This window comes from Balaenoptera acutorostrata, chromosome 1 (genome assembly GCF_949987535.1).
Source record: "Balaenoptera acutorostrata chromosome 1, mBalAcu1.1, whole genome shotgun sequence".
NCBI lineage: Eukaryota > Metazoa > Chordata > Mammalia > Artiodactyla > Balaenopteridae > Balaenoptera > Balaenoptera acutorostrata.
In genome coordinates, this window is record NC_080064.1 from 146241138 (window position 1) to 146258417 (window position 17280).

Below are 17280 nucleotides of genomic sequence, written 5' to 3' on the forward strand. Positions count from 1 at the left end.
ACAGGGGTGCAGAGGGCAAAGCAGAGAGAGAGAGATTCCCGAGGTGCTGACCAGCACTCACCAGCCCAAGAGGCTTGTCTGCTCAACCACTGGGGCAGGTGGGGGCTGGGAGCTGAGGCTCCGGCTTCTGAGGTCAGAGCCCAGGGAGAGGACTGGGGTTGGCAGCGTGAACACAGCCTGAAGGGGGCTAGTGTGCCACAGCTAGCTGGGAGGGAGTATGGGAAAAAGTCTGCAACTGCCGAAGAGGCAAGAGACTTTTTCTTGCCTCTTTGTTTTGCGGTGCATGAGGAGAGGGGATTAAGAGCACCACCTAAACGAGCTCCAGAGACAGGCGCAAGCCGTGGCTATCAGCAAGGACCCCAGAGACGGGCATGAGATGCTAAGGCTGCTGCTGCAGCCACGAAGAAGCCTGTGTGCAAGCACAGGTCACTATCCGCACCACCCCTCCCAGGAGCCTGTGCAGCCCATCACTGCCAGGGTCCCATGATCCAGGGACAACTTCCCCGGGAGAAAATATGGCGTGCCACAGGCTGGTGCAACATCATGCTGGCCTCTGCCGCCGCAGGCTCGCCCCGCATCCGTACCCCTCCCTACCCCCCGCCTGAGTGAGCCAGAGCCCCCTAATCAGCTGCTATTTTAACCCCATCCTGTCTGAGTGGGAACAGATGCCCTCAGGTGACCTACACGCAGAGGCGGGGCCAATCCAAAGTTGAACTGCAGGAGGTGTGGGAACAAAGAAGAGAAATGGAAATTTCTCCCAGCAGCCTCAGGAGCAGCGGATTAAAGCTCCACAATCAACTTGATGTACCCTGAATCTGTGGGATACCTGAATAGACAACAAATCATCCCAAATTGAGGAGGTGGACTTCGGGAGCAAGATATATTATTTTTTCCCCTTTTCCTGTTTTTGTGAGTGTGTATGTGTATGCTTCTGTGTGAGATTTTGTCTGTATAGCTTTGTTTTCACCATTTGTCCTAGGGTTCTGTCCATCCCTTTTTTTTTTTTTTAACTTAAAAAAATTTTTTTCTAATAATTATTCTTTATTTTTTATTTTAATAACTTTATTTTATTTTATCCTACTTTATTTTATTTTATTTTATCCTCTTTCTTTCTTTCTTTCTTTCTTTCTTTCTTTCTTTCTTTCTTTCTTTCTTTCTTTCTATTTTTTCTCCCTTTTATTCTGAGCCGTGTGGATGAAAGGCTCTTGGTGCTCCAGCCAGGCATCAGGGCTGTGCCTCTGAGGTGGGAGAGCCAACTTCAGGACACTGGTCCACAAGAGACCTCCCAGCTCCACATAATATCAAACGGTGAAAATCTCCCAGAGATCTCCATCTCAACAACAGACCCAGCTCCACTCAAGGACCAGCAAGCTACAGTGCTGGACACCCTATGCCAAACAACTAGCAAGACAGGAACACAACCCCATCCATTAGCAGAGAGGCTGCCTAAAATCATAATAAGGCCACAGACACCCCAAAATACACCACCAGACGTGGACGTGCCCACCAGAAAGACAAGATGCAGCCTCATCCACCAGAACACAGGCACTAGTCCCCTCCACCAGGAAGCCTACACAACCCACTGAACCAACCTTAGCCACTGGGGGCAGACACCAAAAACAACGGGAACTACGAACCTGCAGCCTGCAAAAAGGAGACCCCAAAACACAGTAAGATAAGCAAAATGACAAGACAGAGAAACACAAAGCAGACAAAGGAGCAAGGTAAAAACCCACCAGACCAAACAAATGAAGAGGAAATAGGCAGTCTACCTGAAGAAGAATTCAGAGTAATGACAGTAAAGATGATCCAAAATCTTGGAAACAGAATGGAGAAAATACAAGAAACATTTAACATGGACCTAGAAGAACTAAAGAGCAAACAATGATGAGCAACACAACAAATGAAATTCAAAATTCTCTAGAAGGGATCAATAGCAGAATAACTGAGGCAGAAGAACAGATAAGTGACCTGGAAGATAAAATAGTGGAAATAACTATTGCAGAGCAGAATAAGGAAAAAAGAACGAAAAGAATTGAGGACAGTTTCAGAGCCCTCAGGGACAACATTATACACACCAACATTCAAATTATGGGGGTCCCAGAAGAAGAAGAGAAAAAGAAAGGGACTGAGAAAATATTTGAAGAGATTATAGCTGAAAACTGCCCTAATATGGGAAAGGAAATAGTTAATCAAGTCCAGGAAGCGCAGAGAGTCCCACACAGGATAAATCTAAGGAGAAACACAGCAAGACACATATTAATCAAGCTATCAAAAATTAAATACAGAGAAAAACTATTAAAAGCAGCAAGGGAAAAATAACAAATAACACCCAAGGGAATCCCCATAAGGTTAACAGCTGATCTTTCAGCAGAAACTCTGCAAGCCAGAAGGGAGTGGCAGAACATATTTAAAGTGATGAAAGGGAAGAACCTACAACCAAGATTACTCTACCCAGCAAGGATCTCGTTCAGATTCGAGGGAGAAATTAAAAGCTTTACAGACAAGCAAAAGCTAAGAGAATTCAGCACCACCAAACCAACTTTACAACAAATGCTAGAGGAACTTCTCTAGGCAGGAAACACAAGAGAAGGAAAAGACCTACAATAAGAAACCCAAAACAATTAAGAAAATGGTAATAGGAACATATATATCGATAATTACCTTAAATGTAAATGGATTAAATGGTCCAACCAAAAGATATAGATTGGCTGAATGGATACAAAACCAAGACCCATATATATGCTGTCTACAAGAGACCCACTTCAGATGTAGGGACACATGCAGACTGAGAATGAGGGGATGGAAAAAGATATTCCATGCAAATGGAAATCAAAAGAAAGCTGGAGTAGCAACTCTCATATCAGACAAAATAGACTTGAAAATAAAGACTATTACAAGAGACAAAGAAGGACACTACATAACGATCAAGGGATCAATCCAAGAAGAAGATATAACAATTGTAAATATTTATGCACCCAACATAGGAGCACCTCAGTACATAAGGCAAATGCTAACAGCCATAAAAGGGGAAATTGACAGTAACAAAATCATAATAGGGGACTTTAACACCCCACTTTCACTATGGACATCATCCAAAATGAAAGTAAATAAGGAAACACAAGCTTTAAATGATACATTAAACAAGATGGACTTAATTGATATTTATAGGACATTCCATCCAAAAACAACAAAACACACTTTCTTCTCAAGTGCTCATGGAACACTCTCCAAGATAGATCATATCTTGGGTCACAAATCAAGCCTTGGTAAACTCAAGAAAACTGAAATTGTATCAAGTATCTTTTCCAACCACAACGCTATGAGATCAGAAATGAATTACAGGGAAAACAAACGTAAAAAATACAAACACATGGAGGCTAAACAATACACTACTTAATAACCAAGAGATCACTGAAGAAATCAAAGAGGAAATCAGAAAATACCTAGAAATAAATGACAATGAAAACACGACGATCCAAAACCTATGGGATGCAGCAAAAGCAGTTCTAAGAGGGAAGAATATAGCAATACAATCCTACCTTAAGAAACAAAAAACATCTCAAATAAACAACCTAACCTTATACCCAAAGCAATTAGAGAAAGAAGAACAAAAAAACCCCAAAGTTAGCAGAAGGAAAGAAATCATAAAGATCAGATCAGAAATAAATGAAAAAGAAATGAAGGAAACAATAGCAAAGATCAGTAAAACTATAAGCTGGTTCTTTGAGAAGATAAACAAAATTGATAAACCATTAGCCAGACTCATCAAGAAAAAAAGGGAGAAAACTCAAATCAATAGAATTAGAAATGAAAAAGGAGAAGTAACAACTGACGCTGCAGAAATACAAAGGATCACGACAGATTACTACAAGCAACTATATGCCAATAAAATGGATAACCTGGAAGAACTGGACAAATTCTTAGAAAAGCACAACCTTCTAAGACTGAACCAGGAAGAAACAGAAAATATAAATAGACCAATGTGATTGGTCTGAACTGAACTATGATTCAATTTCAACTGAAATTGAAACTGTGATTAAAAACCTTCCAACAAACAAAAGCCCAGGACCAGATGGCTTCACAGGCGAATTCTATCAAACATTTAGAGAAGAGCTAACACCTCTCCTTCTCAAACTCTTCCAAAATATAGCAGAGGGAGGAACACTCCCAAAATCATTCTACGAGACCACCATCACCGTGATACCAAAACCAGACAAAGATGTCACAAAGAAAGAAAAGTACAGGCCAATATCACTGATGAACGAACACAGATGCAAAAATCCTCAACAAAATACTAGCAAACAGAATCCATCAGCACATTAAAAGGATCATACACCATGATCAAGTGGGGTTATCCCAAGAATGCAACAATTCTTCAATATATGCAAATCAATCAATGTGATACACCATATTAACAAACTGAAGAATAAAACCCATATGATCATCTCAAAAGATGCAGAAAAAGCTTTCAACAAAATTCAACACCCATTTATGATAAAAACCCTCCAGAAACTAGGCATAGGGGGGACTTACCTCAACATAATAAAGGCCATATATGACAAACCCACAGCCAACATCATCCTCAATGGTGAAAAACTGAAACCATTCCCACTAAGATCAGGAACAAGACAAGGATGTCCACTCTCACCACTAGTGTTCAACATACTTTTGGAAGTCCTAGCCATGGCAACCAGAGAAGAAAAAGAAATAAAAGGAATCCAAATTGGAAAAGAAGAAGTAAAACTGTCACTGTTTGCAGATGACATGGTACTATACACAGAGAATCCTAAAGATGCTAACAAAAAACTACTAGAGCTAATCAATGAATTTGGTAAAGTAGCAGGAGACAAAATTAATGCACAGAAATCTCTTGCATTCCTATACACTAATGATGAATAATCTAAAAGTGAAATTAAGGAAACACTCCCATTTACCACTGCAACAAAAAGAATAAAATACCTAGGAATAAACCTACCTAAGATGACAAAAGACCTGTATGCAGAAAACTATAAGACACTGATGAAAGAAATGAAAGATGATACAAACAGATGGAGAGATATACCATGTTCTTGGATTGGAAGAATCAACACTGTGAAAATGACTACACTACCCAAAGCAATCTACAGAGTCAATGCAATCCTTATCAAACTACCACTGGCATTTTTCACAGAACTAGAACAAAAAATTTCACAATTTGTATGGAAACACAAAAGACCCCGAATAGCCAAAGCAATCTTGAGAAAGAAAAACGGAGCTGGAGGAATCAGTCTCCCCGACTTCAGAGTATACTACAAAACTACAGTAATCAAGACAGTATGGTACTGGCACAAAAACAGAAATATAGATCAATGGAACAGGATAGAAAGCCCAGAGATAAACCCACACACATATGCTCACCTTATTTTTGATACAGGAGGCAAGAATATAAAATGGAGAAAAGACAGCCTCTTCAATAAGGGATGCTGGGAAAACTGGTCAGCTACATGTAAAGGAATGAAATTAGAACACTCTCTAACAGCATACACAAAAATAAACTCAAAATGGATTAAAGACCTAAATGTAAGGCCAGAGACGATCATACTCTTAGAGGAAAACATACACAGAACACTCTATGACATAAATCACAGCAATATCCTTTTTGACCCAGCTCCTAGAGAAATAGAAATAAAAACAAAAATAAACAAATGGGACCTAATGAAACAAAATCTTTTGCACAACAAAGGAAACCATAAACAAGACGGAAAGATGACCCTCAGAATGGGAGAAAATATTTGCGAACAAAGCAACTGACAAAGGATTAATCTCCAAAATATACAAGCAGCTCATGCAGCTCAATATCAAAAAAACAAACAACCCAATCCAGAAATGGGCAGAAGACCTAAATAGACATTTCTCCAAAGTAGACATACAGATTGCCAACAAACAGATGAAAAGATGCTCAACATCACTAATCATTAGAGAAATGCAAAGCAAGACTACAATGAGGTATCACCTCACACCGGTCAGAATGGCCATCATCAAAAAATCTACAAACGGTAAATGCTGGAGAGGGTGTGGAGAAAAGGGAACCCTCCTGCACTGTTGGTGGGAATGTAAATGGATGCAGCCACTATGGAGAACAGTATGGAGGTTCCTTAAAAAACTAAAAATAGAACTACCATATGACCCAGCAATCCCACTACTGGGCATATACCCTGAGAAAACCATAATTCAAAAAGATACATGGGGCTTCCCTGGTGGCACAGTGGTTAAGAATCCGCCTGCCAATGCAGGGGACATGGGTTCGAGCCCTGGTCCGGGAAGATCCCACATGCCGTGGAGCAACCAAGCCCATGCACCATAACTACTTAGCCTGTGCTCTAGAGACCGCGAGCCACAACTACTGAGCCCGCGTGCCACAACAACTGAAGCCTGCATGCCTAGAACCCGTGCTCCGCAACAAGAGAAGCCACCACGATGAGAAGTCCATACACCGCAACAAAGAGTAGCTCCTGCTCGGTGCAACTAGGGAAAGCCTGTGCACAGCAACGAAGACCCAATGCAGCCAAAAGTAAAATAAATTTATATAAAACAAACAAACAAGTAAAAAAAAAAAAAGATACATGTACCACAATCTTCATTGCAACACTATTTACAATAGCCAGGACATGGAAGCAACCTAAGTGCCCATCGACAGATGAATGGATAAAGAAGATGTGGCACATACATACAATGGAATATTACTCAGCCATAAAAATGAACGAGATTGAGTTATTTGTAGTGAGGTGGATGGACCTAGAGTCTGTCATACAGAGTGAAGTAAGTCAGAAAGAGAAAAACAAATACCGTATGCTAACACACATATATGGAATCTAAAAAAAACTGTACTAATGAACTTAGGGGCAGGACAGGAATAAAGATGCAGACATAGAGAATGGACTTGAGGACACGGGGAGTGGGAAGGTTAAGCTGGGACGAAGTGAGAGAGTGGCATGGACATATATACACTACCAAATGTAAAATAGATAGCTAGTGGGAAGCAGCCGCATAGCATAGGGAGATCAACTCGGTGCTTTGTGACCACCTGGAGAGGTGGGATAGGGAGGGTGGGAGGGAGGCTCAAGATGAAGGGGATATGGGGATATGTGTATATATATATAGCTGATTCATTTTGTCATACAGCAGAAACTAACACAACATTGTAAAGCAATTATATTCCAATAAAGATTAAAAAAAAAAAAAAGTCCAGCCATGTGTTGTGCAGGGCACAGGCCTTCTGACCTTGCTTTTCAGGCAGGGGTCAGATGAGAATGACCCGTGCTGCATTTCCTTCTTCAGCGCCTGGTCGCACCCCAGTCCAGTGGGGTCGGGCGGGAATCACCACGGAGACTGAGACACTGGCTTCGTGTCCCACATTCTGATCTAGCGCTCTCTTCTTGCAGGTGCGCACATTTTGACCGACTCAGCAAGAAGGTGGATTTTCCTTGTGTCTAAAGAGAAAAAAATGTCCCCGTGTCTGTAGAGATGCTTTGCAGTTCAGCCCGGCTGAAGCTGACCGAATGAGACTATGGGCTGTGCCTCTGCGAAGCATGTTGCCACTGTTCAAAATGAAGAGGAAGCCCAGAAAGGGAAGAACTACCAGAATGGAGACGTGTTTGGTGGTAAGTGCCGTTGAATTTCATCCTTGGCCCCTCCATCCAGGCCTTTCACGTGAACAATTGCAGTGTTCCTGTGTTCTGTTTGCTGAGGGGCGGGGCGGGGTGCAGGGGTGATGGGGGTGTGTGGGTAGAGGGCTGATGAGAGATGATAAAAATCAAGGCAGATCTTTTACATTGGACAGTTTTCATCATAATTTATACCTAGAAGACTTTGAGGAGGATCATGGAGGTTTTATGCAGAGCTCACATTTAAATCAAGCTTTGAAGAACTAGTAGGACATAAACAGGTGCATGGGACAGTGGCCGCAGGGTGTCCCGGTCCAGAACTGTAGGACTGAACACATGGAGGTCCAAAAACGGGCAAGGATTTATAATGGAGGGAATGACGTGTTTTTTGGAGTTTATTATAAGTTTATAAGGAATTACTCTTTCTGTGAATTAGAAATTCTCGGTTTCAAAAACACAATTACAGTGAACTTAGAAATCGTCTTTTAACCATCCTGTGATGATTCATAGTGACTTGAGAATATCTAGTGCAGAGGTCACAAACTGCCAACCCATGGCCACATCTGGTTTACAAATATATTTTCTTTGGCCCCCAGAGAATTTTAAAATAAAAAAGCAAGGCGACCTTTAAAAATCAGGATGTTTCACACAAAACCCCAAATTTCTTGAGAAGGTCTGACAACACTGATTTTCCATTTCCTGAGGCAACCGTTGCTGGAATGGGGTAGCAGTTGCCGGTTCAGTCAGAGTATGGCCTCCGGTAAACGGGTGAGCCCTCCCCGTGAACGCACATCAGGCCCAGTTCACTCACTGACGTTCCATGCCTGGCCACTTACAGCCTTTTGAGTTTGCCTAATCTTGAGTTTGTCCTTTGGAAGATCAATGATTACCCTGATGCAGGGTGGCTATGGGTTTGTACAAAATTCCAGTTAGTCCAGGCAGATGAAGCAGTTTTTGCTAATTATTTTAACAATAATACCCAAGACTTGACATTTTCATGGTACTTTTATTCATAAAAGCACCTCTACATCTCTTTTTCGATAAAGAACCTCATTGTAATGATGTTTACATGTAAACAACTCAAGTTGCACTATTCAGTCTCTGTCAAGGAATTCCACTGCATTTCAACCTCTAGCTTTTGATCCGTTGCAATGGTTGTTTCAGTCCCCTGGGGAAGAATTGGGAACAATGTGGAAGGGGTAATGCTCTGTTACAAGTGGGCTCATGTATATGGAGGGAGGAAGATTTCATTTTGGTTTGTTTTAAGGAGATGTATTTGTTGCCTGGAACAAATTTGCTTCTAGTGGTCACTACCGATAGAAACAAGAACTGTGGAGAAGAGTGACATATGAGCGTCTTAATAAAGTAGAATCCAGCTCTTTGAAACCACACCTTCTGGGAAGACAGCTAATGGGAACTAGAGTCATTACTGTTACTCTCAAACACTTAACTTTTAAGAGGAAATAATCTAGTATCAGGAATTTGTTTAAATTAAACTTCTATGTGAGGTTCTGTGTCATTGTCATTTTTGTAATTAGAGCTACCACTTACGGAGCCTTCACCATATGTCAGGCACCGAGAAGCATTTACATTCATTTTCATGTTGAATTTTCACAACAATCCTGTGAAATCTCTGCCATCTTAATTTTACAGATTTGGAAGCTGGGGCACAGTGTGACTAACTGGTCCAAAGTTACTCAGCTACTAAGTGATAGAATCAGATGTCTCAGACTCCAAAGTCCACATTTCTTTCTCAATGTCATTTCCTGCTGCCTCCCATCCGTCACTCATTCTTTAATGCGAGAAAGTATTGACTGGCCGGTACACGATGTGTCAGACCATTTGCTAAATGCCATGGAGGATACAGAGATAAACCTTGCTTTCTAGGACTTCGTAAGAGGATGAAGAAGTGTTATGAGGCAGAATAAGCCAAATACCAGAAAAGGAAAAGACATACACATCATGATAAGAGTCAGAGGGTTGAGAGACTGCCTTAAAAGGTGGGATCAGAGCAGATTTCTTATAGAGGTGACAGCTGACCCTGGCCCTAAAGCACTGGAGAATCTAAACCTGTCGGATGAAGGGTGTAGGAAGGAACTAGATGAGGAAAGGCTAGACGTGATGTGACCCATATTCAAGAATTACAAGTAATCCAGTTCGAATGGAATATAAAATATACGTGAGAGGGAATTGGGTACGAAACTAAGTTAGGGTTAAATTATGGAGAATGTGGAATACCAAATTACAATCTGTAGAAAGGTAACCTTAGATTTGTAAGAGCAAAAATTCAGTGATATTCAGTATATTGTATTAATATTTTGCTTGGCAATGAGGCCACCTAACCATTCATTTGCTAATATGGTTACAACTTTTATAGCTAGGAAGACTTTCTGTTGTTCTAAAGTACCATGTGTAGTTTGCAAATGTTAGCATCTAATAAAGGAGGCTTGTATTAGTTAACTATTGCTGGGTAGTAGACAGCCTCAAGATCTTAGTGGCATTCAGCAATAATCATGTCTTTCTTGATCACGAGTTGCTTGGTCAGCTGGAGTGGCTCTGCTCCATGTCCCTCTCAGCTTCCTCCTGGGACCAGTGAGCCAAGGGGGAGGGTATGCTCTTCTTTTGCAAAAGGGTAAAAGTACAAGTGATACACATGATGCCTCTTAAGCTTAGGCTTAGACCTGGCACCCACACTGTCACTTGCACCCACGCTTTACTAGCCGAATCAAGTCACGTGAACAGGCTCAAAGACAAGGGGCAGAGAAGTCCATCTGACCACAGCACATTCATGGCAAGGGTATGGATGTAGAGAAGGGTCAAGAATCGGGGCTAATAATTCAGTCTGCCCCATGCCTGGGCAGTCATTGCTGTCTGTGTGGCTCTGTGTCATAAAGTGCGCTCAAGGCCTCTGCCAGCTTCTCTTCACCCTCCTGGTACTCACACTGAAGTTTCATTCACTCCAGCATTCGTCATCTTGTTACTCTTTCTTACATCAGCATTTGCAGGTTTGTGGCACTGTGTTACGTAAAGCAGGAATACAGGGAGGGAGAGAGCTTCATGTACCAGTCAAGGGAGAGAGTTCTCCTAGCCCTACAGGGTTCTGGGAGTAGAATTGTCAGAATCCATTGTGAACATCAGTACCAGTATGCTAGATGTTACTGAATGCTAGAGTTTGAATATGACAAGAGAAGGTCCTGTCTGTTTCTCCACTTGAATTAGTTTGCAAGCAGAAGTCTACAGAATCCCAATAGAATCACAGATGGTCACAGATGAATGGTAGATCTGGCTCACTTTTAGCCATTTGATATCTTTTGTCACCCATTGTTTCAGTGATCTATTATCACATAGCAAAGGACTCCAAACTTAGCAGCACTGATTTATTATTTTTCCCAATTCTGTGGGGTGACTAGGGTTCATCTGCTGGTTTTTTTTTTTTTTTGCCTGGGCTCAGCCATGCAGCTGCATTCAGCTGGGAGCTCAGCTGGGCTCGACTGACCATGATGGCTTCAGACCTCTCTTTCCATCTGGGTAGTCAAATTTTCATGTGACAGCTAGCTTCCAAGAGAGGAAGTAGAAGCTTCCAGGCCTCTTAAGACCTGGGTTTGAAAGTACAAGAATGTTGTTTGTGCCGTGTTCTGTTGAGCAAAGCAAGTCACAAGACCAACCCAGAGTCAGGGGAGCACAAAGGCTCTCCGTCTGTTGAGTGTGTGCCTATAGGGAGGGGAAGACCTGTTGGGAGCTGTCCTTGGAGATGGGTTACCACACCCATTGACAGAGGCAATGAGAACTCATGACTGGATTGTATTCCAACCTGGACAGTTGTATGCTGCTTTCTAAATCACGCCTCTCTTTTCCACCGAATAAAATGGCCTCATTCACTTTTTAAAAGCTTAATGCTTGAAAGATGTTATTACCCCATGTTGCTGAAGAGTTGACCAAGTCTGTGAAAGGTGGCATATTCGGGGACAGCTCTGAAGTATATGTCTCTGAGTGTGTGTACACACACACATTCGATCCTTTTCCTAAAAGTGTTAATTTAATTTCATAGCTTCTAAGGACGTGCTGGGGAGCGTTGATAAGCAGTGTGTTTTTACAAATAGTAGTTTCCATTTATATGAAGCATTTTGGTCTCTGTGATATTTTGGTTATTTAGGAGATGGTACCGAAAGCTCAGCTTCCCTGTACACCGGTGCTGAATTGAATCTCAGAGACATATTTTTGGGTGAAGTAGAAAAGGATAGCTTTATTACTTTGCCAGGCAAAGGGGGACACAGTGGGCTCCTGCCTCGAAAAACTATGTGTCCCCACTTGGAGAGGATAGTGAGAAGTTTTATTGGAATGGTTCATGATGGGCATGATGAGCTTGTGGACATTCTTCTGACGGGTTGGTGGTGAGGTAAGTAGGAGTCAACATCATCAACCTTCAGGTTCCAACTGGTCTGGGGTCTACATGCTTGTGGGTAGCGTACCGTCATTAACTTCTCCCACCTGGAAGGGGTTTCAGTGTCTGCAAAACAGCTCAAAGATATTGTTGTCTGTATCCCTTGATGGGGAACCAGGACCTTGCCCCAAGGCTGCACTGTTGTTTCTCTTGACTGTTTGTTTCTCCCTGGTCTCGCATCCCCTCCCTTCCCTAATTAACAACTGCTTGAGTCTGCCCACTGGGACTCAGGGAAGGTCATGGAGGCTGAATGAAGGCTCCTTCCTGTAATCAAAGAAATGGGGGACACAGAAGGGCTTTGTGCCCAGGAGCCCCAGCCCAGGGCCCTGCTCGGTATCAGAGACCTACCACTCCAAATGTGTGGGACAGAATTGCTATAGAATATTCCACCACTGAGGATTAACTGACAGATGGGCATCTTGACTCCTAGATTTCATAGACTTCAGGAGATCATTGACAAGGAACTTTATCACTGACGTTCACCTATAGACTTTCTTTCACTTTAAGTATAGAAGCATAAAAAGTTTCAGATCTAAAGTTGTGTCTCATTTCTGTGGCCCTTTCAGAAGTAAAAGCCGGGCCAGAAAGCTCCATCTCCAGATTGGAATTTTCTTTCCCTCAGTGGTTAGGGCAGATGTGAAAAGTGATCAGCAGATCTGCTGAGGTCATTCAGAGGACAACTGAGCAGATTGCCAAGACCAGCTTGCATAAAGTAAGTGACCAACAGGCTCAAGTTATCAGGAACTAGTAAGGCAAGTTCGAAGAAAAGCCGGGTGCTCACTGGATTTCTTTCAACCATCATTCACTTAGACTATTAAAGTAGGTGCACAGAACAGATTCAGGCCTTATTAGGGAAATTTTCATATCAAACCTGAGATCATTATCTCTTCTGCAGCCCATCCCCAAGGGGGGAAACTCTTCAGTTATATTGACTTTCCTATTTGCGTGAAGGTCACCATCATTCTTCCAGTAATGTAGGCTTTAATCTTGCAAAGGCTTTAAACTTGAGGCCTTTGTCTCTTCCAGTTCCCAGACCTGTGAATCTCACTCTCTCCTCGCATCACTTTTCCTACCACCAGCATAGTTTAGGTTGTTATAGTGCATAACCCAGAATCACGCAGTGTCCTCTGAACTGATGCTCCATTAGCCCTCTTTGTTGTTTGTTTGCTTCTTTGCTTTTGTTTTTAACTCTCCTTTTTTTTGCACCCTTGCAGAGGGTAGCAAGTTTTTCTAAAGTACTCCTCTGTCCGTGTTAATCCTCCTGCACTCAGTTCTTAGACAGTCAAATCCTAAATCCTTAGTGAACATTCAAGACCTCTGACGATGGCTCTTACCCTCTTACCCACCTTGGCAGCCTTGTTTCATACTCTGTCCCTCATGTTTCCCTGTTCTTCAGCCAGAGGGACAGCTCACCCTGTGACCACTTTGCACGCCTGTGTCCTCCAGGTCCAATACACCGTGACCTCTGCTTGGCATGGGCCCTTTCTCCTGCTTTCATCTCTTTAAATCCTGCTCTTTTCCCAAACTTGCATAAAGCTTTCCTAATACCTTCAGAAAGAATCTCTTTCCTGCCATCCCAGAGTACATTTTTACATACTTATGTATTTGGTTTATTTGCTTATATGTTTAATCTCATTATTTGTGTGTGTGTGTGTTCTCTGTCTTATGAGCTGCAAAAAGGCCCTGGAGGAAGGGACTGTTTGACCTTGAGAGGACGCAGGCTTCCAGGAGCCAGGGCCTGACCATGCCAGCTCCCCTATGATGAGGTGGCCTTGACTGACTAAGGACCAAGACGGTCCTCTTTTTTTTTTTTTAATTTCCCTCCATCTTTTTTTTTTTTAGAACATTTATTTTTTAATTTTATTTGTTTATTTATTTTTGGCTGTGTTGGGTCTTCATTTCTGTGTGAGGGCTTTCTCTAGTTGTGGCGAGCGGGGTCCACACTTCATCGCGGTGCGCAGGCCTCTCACTATCGTGGCCTCTCTTGTTGCGGAGCACAGGCTCCAGATGCGCAGGCTCAGTAGTTGTGGCTCACGGGCCTAGTTGCTCCACGGCATGTGGGATCTTCCCAGACCAGGGCTCGAACCTGTGTCCCCTGCATTGGCAGACAGGTTCTCAACCACTGCGCCACCAGGGAAGCCCCAAGACGGTCCTCTTGTTTGTACGTGTTCCCTTAAGTGGAAGTGCTTAGATTATTAGAGTAAATTCTTCTGGAATGATGGTGTATAAAAGAGGAGCGGTAAAGCAAGAATTTGGCTGCTTTCTTTCACTTGGGCTCTATATTGCTGTGTGGCTTCAGTTCTGATCTGGTCCTTGGCTACATAAATGGAGAACATGTAACGGGTGTGTGTGGGTGTGTGTGTGTGAGTGTGTGTGTGTGAGAGAGATGGTGTTATGCCAATCAGTTACCCATCTAAAAGTACTATAGGAAAAAACAAATACTATAGGGACCAACTTCACCGGTTATGGTGAAGATTAAATGAGAAAATAGATTTATACAGAAATTCAAAGCAGTTGGAAGCAAAGTAATAATTCACTGTTTCTTCCTGTAATAATTTCTGGTTGTGTAAAGTGAAGAATTAATTAAAGATGAATTAATCTGTGTTTGTGAGATCGTAGCAGAGAGTATAATGCTTAACTCTGTGCCATCCAGTACAGTAGCCACTGGCCACGTGTGACTATTAAGCACGTGAAATAAGGCTAATCCTAATTGAGATGTGCTGTAAGTGTGAATTACACACGCGATTTTGAGGACTTACTATGATAAAAAAGTATAAAATAGCTCACTAATTTTCTATTGATTACATGTTGAAAGGATAATATTTTGGATATATTGAGTTAAATAAAGTATATTATCAAAATTAATTTCCCTGGTTTCTTTTTACTTATTTAATGTCGCTGCTGGAAATGTTTCAAGTACTTACATAACTCACATTACATTTCTATTGGATAGTGCTAGTTTAAGTCACTAGAAGGTAGTGTGGTGTTAACAGTTTCCTTCCCTTTCAAGTTTCAGTTTTGGAGTTTACTTATTATTGAATCGAAGGGGAAGGGGGTTCGGCTGAGGCAGCAGCCCTCATTTTCTGCTTTGGCTCTCCAGGTGGGAGGTGCACGCAGGTGGAGAGCACAGGACAACGAGTGAGACAGAGATTGGGAGCCAGCCTGGCAGAGGAGGTAGAGCAGACTCTAACTTGCTCACCTCTCAATGCTAATTAGTGGAAGTCTTTAGCTGCCTCCCCTGTAGCTTTCCTGCTGGCCTCCAGAAGCTTCTTTTGACTTCTGAAGTTATTTCCCAAAGGTCAGAGAGGACATCTTCCCCTCCCCCCCCCCTTTTTTTTTTCAGTGAGTTGGTAAAGAACCTTAAAAGAGAAGTGTTTGATGGGTGTGTGATAGAGCTGGGTCACAGTCATAAAAGCTGAAAAATATTGAAGTCAAGATGAGTGAGGAACCTGGCCCTGGGTTCAGTCTTTGAAGATTCTACAAGGTCTTGAGCTGAGCCTCAGAAAGGTCTTAAAGGCTTTTAGTGCACGTGGGGCTAATGAAATGATAGAAGTCAGCCCACCTTGGCCCTGAGTTTCCATCTCACACTTCCGAAGGAAGTGCTTAGGCCAGTGTTTGACTCAGAAGGTCTCACAGTATCTTAGTTTCATTTTCTGCTTTTAGATCGTTCCTGGGCCATTCTGATAGGTGCTTATCACTTTGACAGGAAAGAGGAGACAGGCCCAAACCGTGAGCACATAAGGCAGTGATTGTGAGTTCCCTCCTACCAGCTGGGTTTCTTCCAGCTTCCCCCCTTCCTGTGTTGTCTTTGACAAAGAACCTCATCAGTGCCTGGGTTTCCTTGTCTACAGTATAGAGATAATAATGGTATCCACCACTCAGAGTTGTGTGGAGGATCAAACCACGGAAAGCACTTAGAAAGATGCCAGGTGTAATTAGCAGTTGAGCATGAGTTGTAAATAGGAGTAGACTGGCCCAGCCTCTTCACTTTGGCCCCTTGCCCACCTCAAAACAGACCGCACTGGAATGCCACGTGATGCAGAATTTAATCTAGCTGAGGTAGAGTCAGTCTGAATTTCTGTTTGGAAAAATTTTCTATGACAGAAAGTCTCGAAATGCGCTATACTTTCTATATTTAAAGAAAAAAAAATCCAAGTGCTGTTTTTCCTTCCCTTGCCAACGGTACCATGAGCCTGTTCTTTTAATATTATATACAGAGGTAAGCCGAAAAGTAGGACCATCTGTCACTTATTGCTACAAGGCAGCCTGACTGCAAGATGAGGGACCCTCCGAGTTCTCAGATGCCATCGACGGGGATGTGCTGGCAGGGCCCTCGGTGGTGTCACTTCAGTTTTATGTCTTGAGGGTTTCCTTCAATTGCTCCCTTGCCCCTCTAGGTGCCTGGTCTTCTCTGTAGCTGCCTGGAACCCTTCCTCAGGCAGAAAATGAGACTGAATTTTGGCCCTGGAGAAGGCAGCAGAGATGCTGCTGGGTGCCTCCCGGTGTCCTGGTACCATCCAGCGGAAGGCCCAGAGGACTGGAGCTGTGGGCAAGGCTTGTTCTCTGCTGGGGGAAGTTCTAAAAAAGTGACTCAGCCGCAAGAGAGAGGGTGGGAGGGTTTCTGTACCCATAGCACTTCTCCTCAGAGTTATTTTCTCATGAATGACGTCAAAGAACTCAGAAATTCAAAACAATGTCCTCTTCCTGGAATCCTGGCTGATGTGGCAGAGAGGACCTGTTTTGCCATCAGCACCTGCCAGGTAGCCCTTACCTAGCAGCACCTACCTGGTAGCAACCACCTGCAGTGCACACCTGGCCACACCTGTCTGGTGCTTAGACCTCATTTAGGCCCCAGCTCTCTACAGAGAAGCGCAGTACCTACCTTCTGCACCTGGAGCCTTAAATGTGGCTGTTTCCTTTGCCCCTGAATTGTTAGTTGGCGTCAGAAGCACAGACTCACACTTTACAGTTTATAAGGCCTTTTCACGAGCAGTTACAATCCCCACTTGATACAAAAGGAAACTGAAGAGCCCCACCAGTTCACTTAACTAAAAAAGTGGGACTGTGCCTAGAATTAAGGATGCAGACTCTTGACGAAGGGTGATTCCACTCTCCGGAATAAGATATCTGTCTTTGTCATTAAATCCGAACCCACTGCCAAGGCAGGGGACACGGGTTCGTGCCCTGGTCCGG

The 17280-nt window shown here is 42.9% G+C and overlaps 2 protein-coding genes across 11 annotated transcripts in view; one reads left to right on the forward strand and one right to left on the reverse strand.

Moving 5' to 3' along the window:
• Positions 1-17280, reverse strand: part of EDEM3 (ER degradation enhancing alpha-mannosidase like protein 3) — a 422356-nt gene that overhangs the window by 17486 nt on the left and 387590 nt on the right. The gene's annotated exons all lie outside the window — the stretch shown is intronic.
• Positions 7429-17280, forward strand: part of LOC130705044 (uncharacterized) — a 144561-nt gene continuing 134709 nt past the window's right edge. For all 9 annotated transcript variants that reach the window (XR_009005671.1, XR_009005674.1, XR_009005673.1 and 6 more), the window contains exon 1: positions 7429-7643. Coding sequence is in view for 4 of the 9 variants with exons in the window: in XM_057531100.1 (XP_057387083.1) it covers positions 7550-7643 (94 nt within the window). In the remaining 5 variants the exon portion in view is untranslated. The remainder of the gene's footprint in view (positions 7644-17280) is intronic.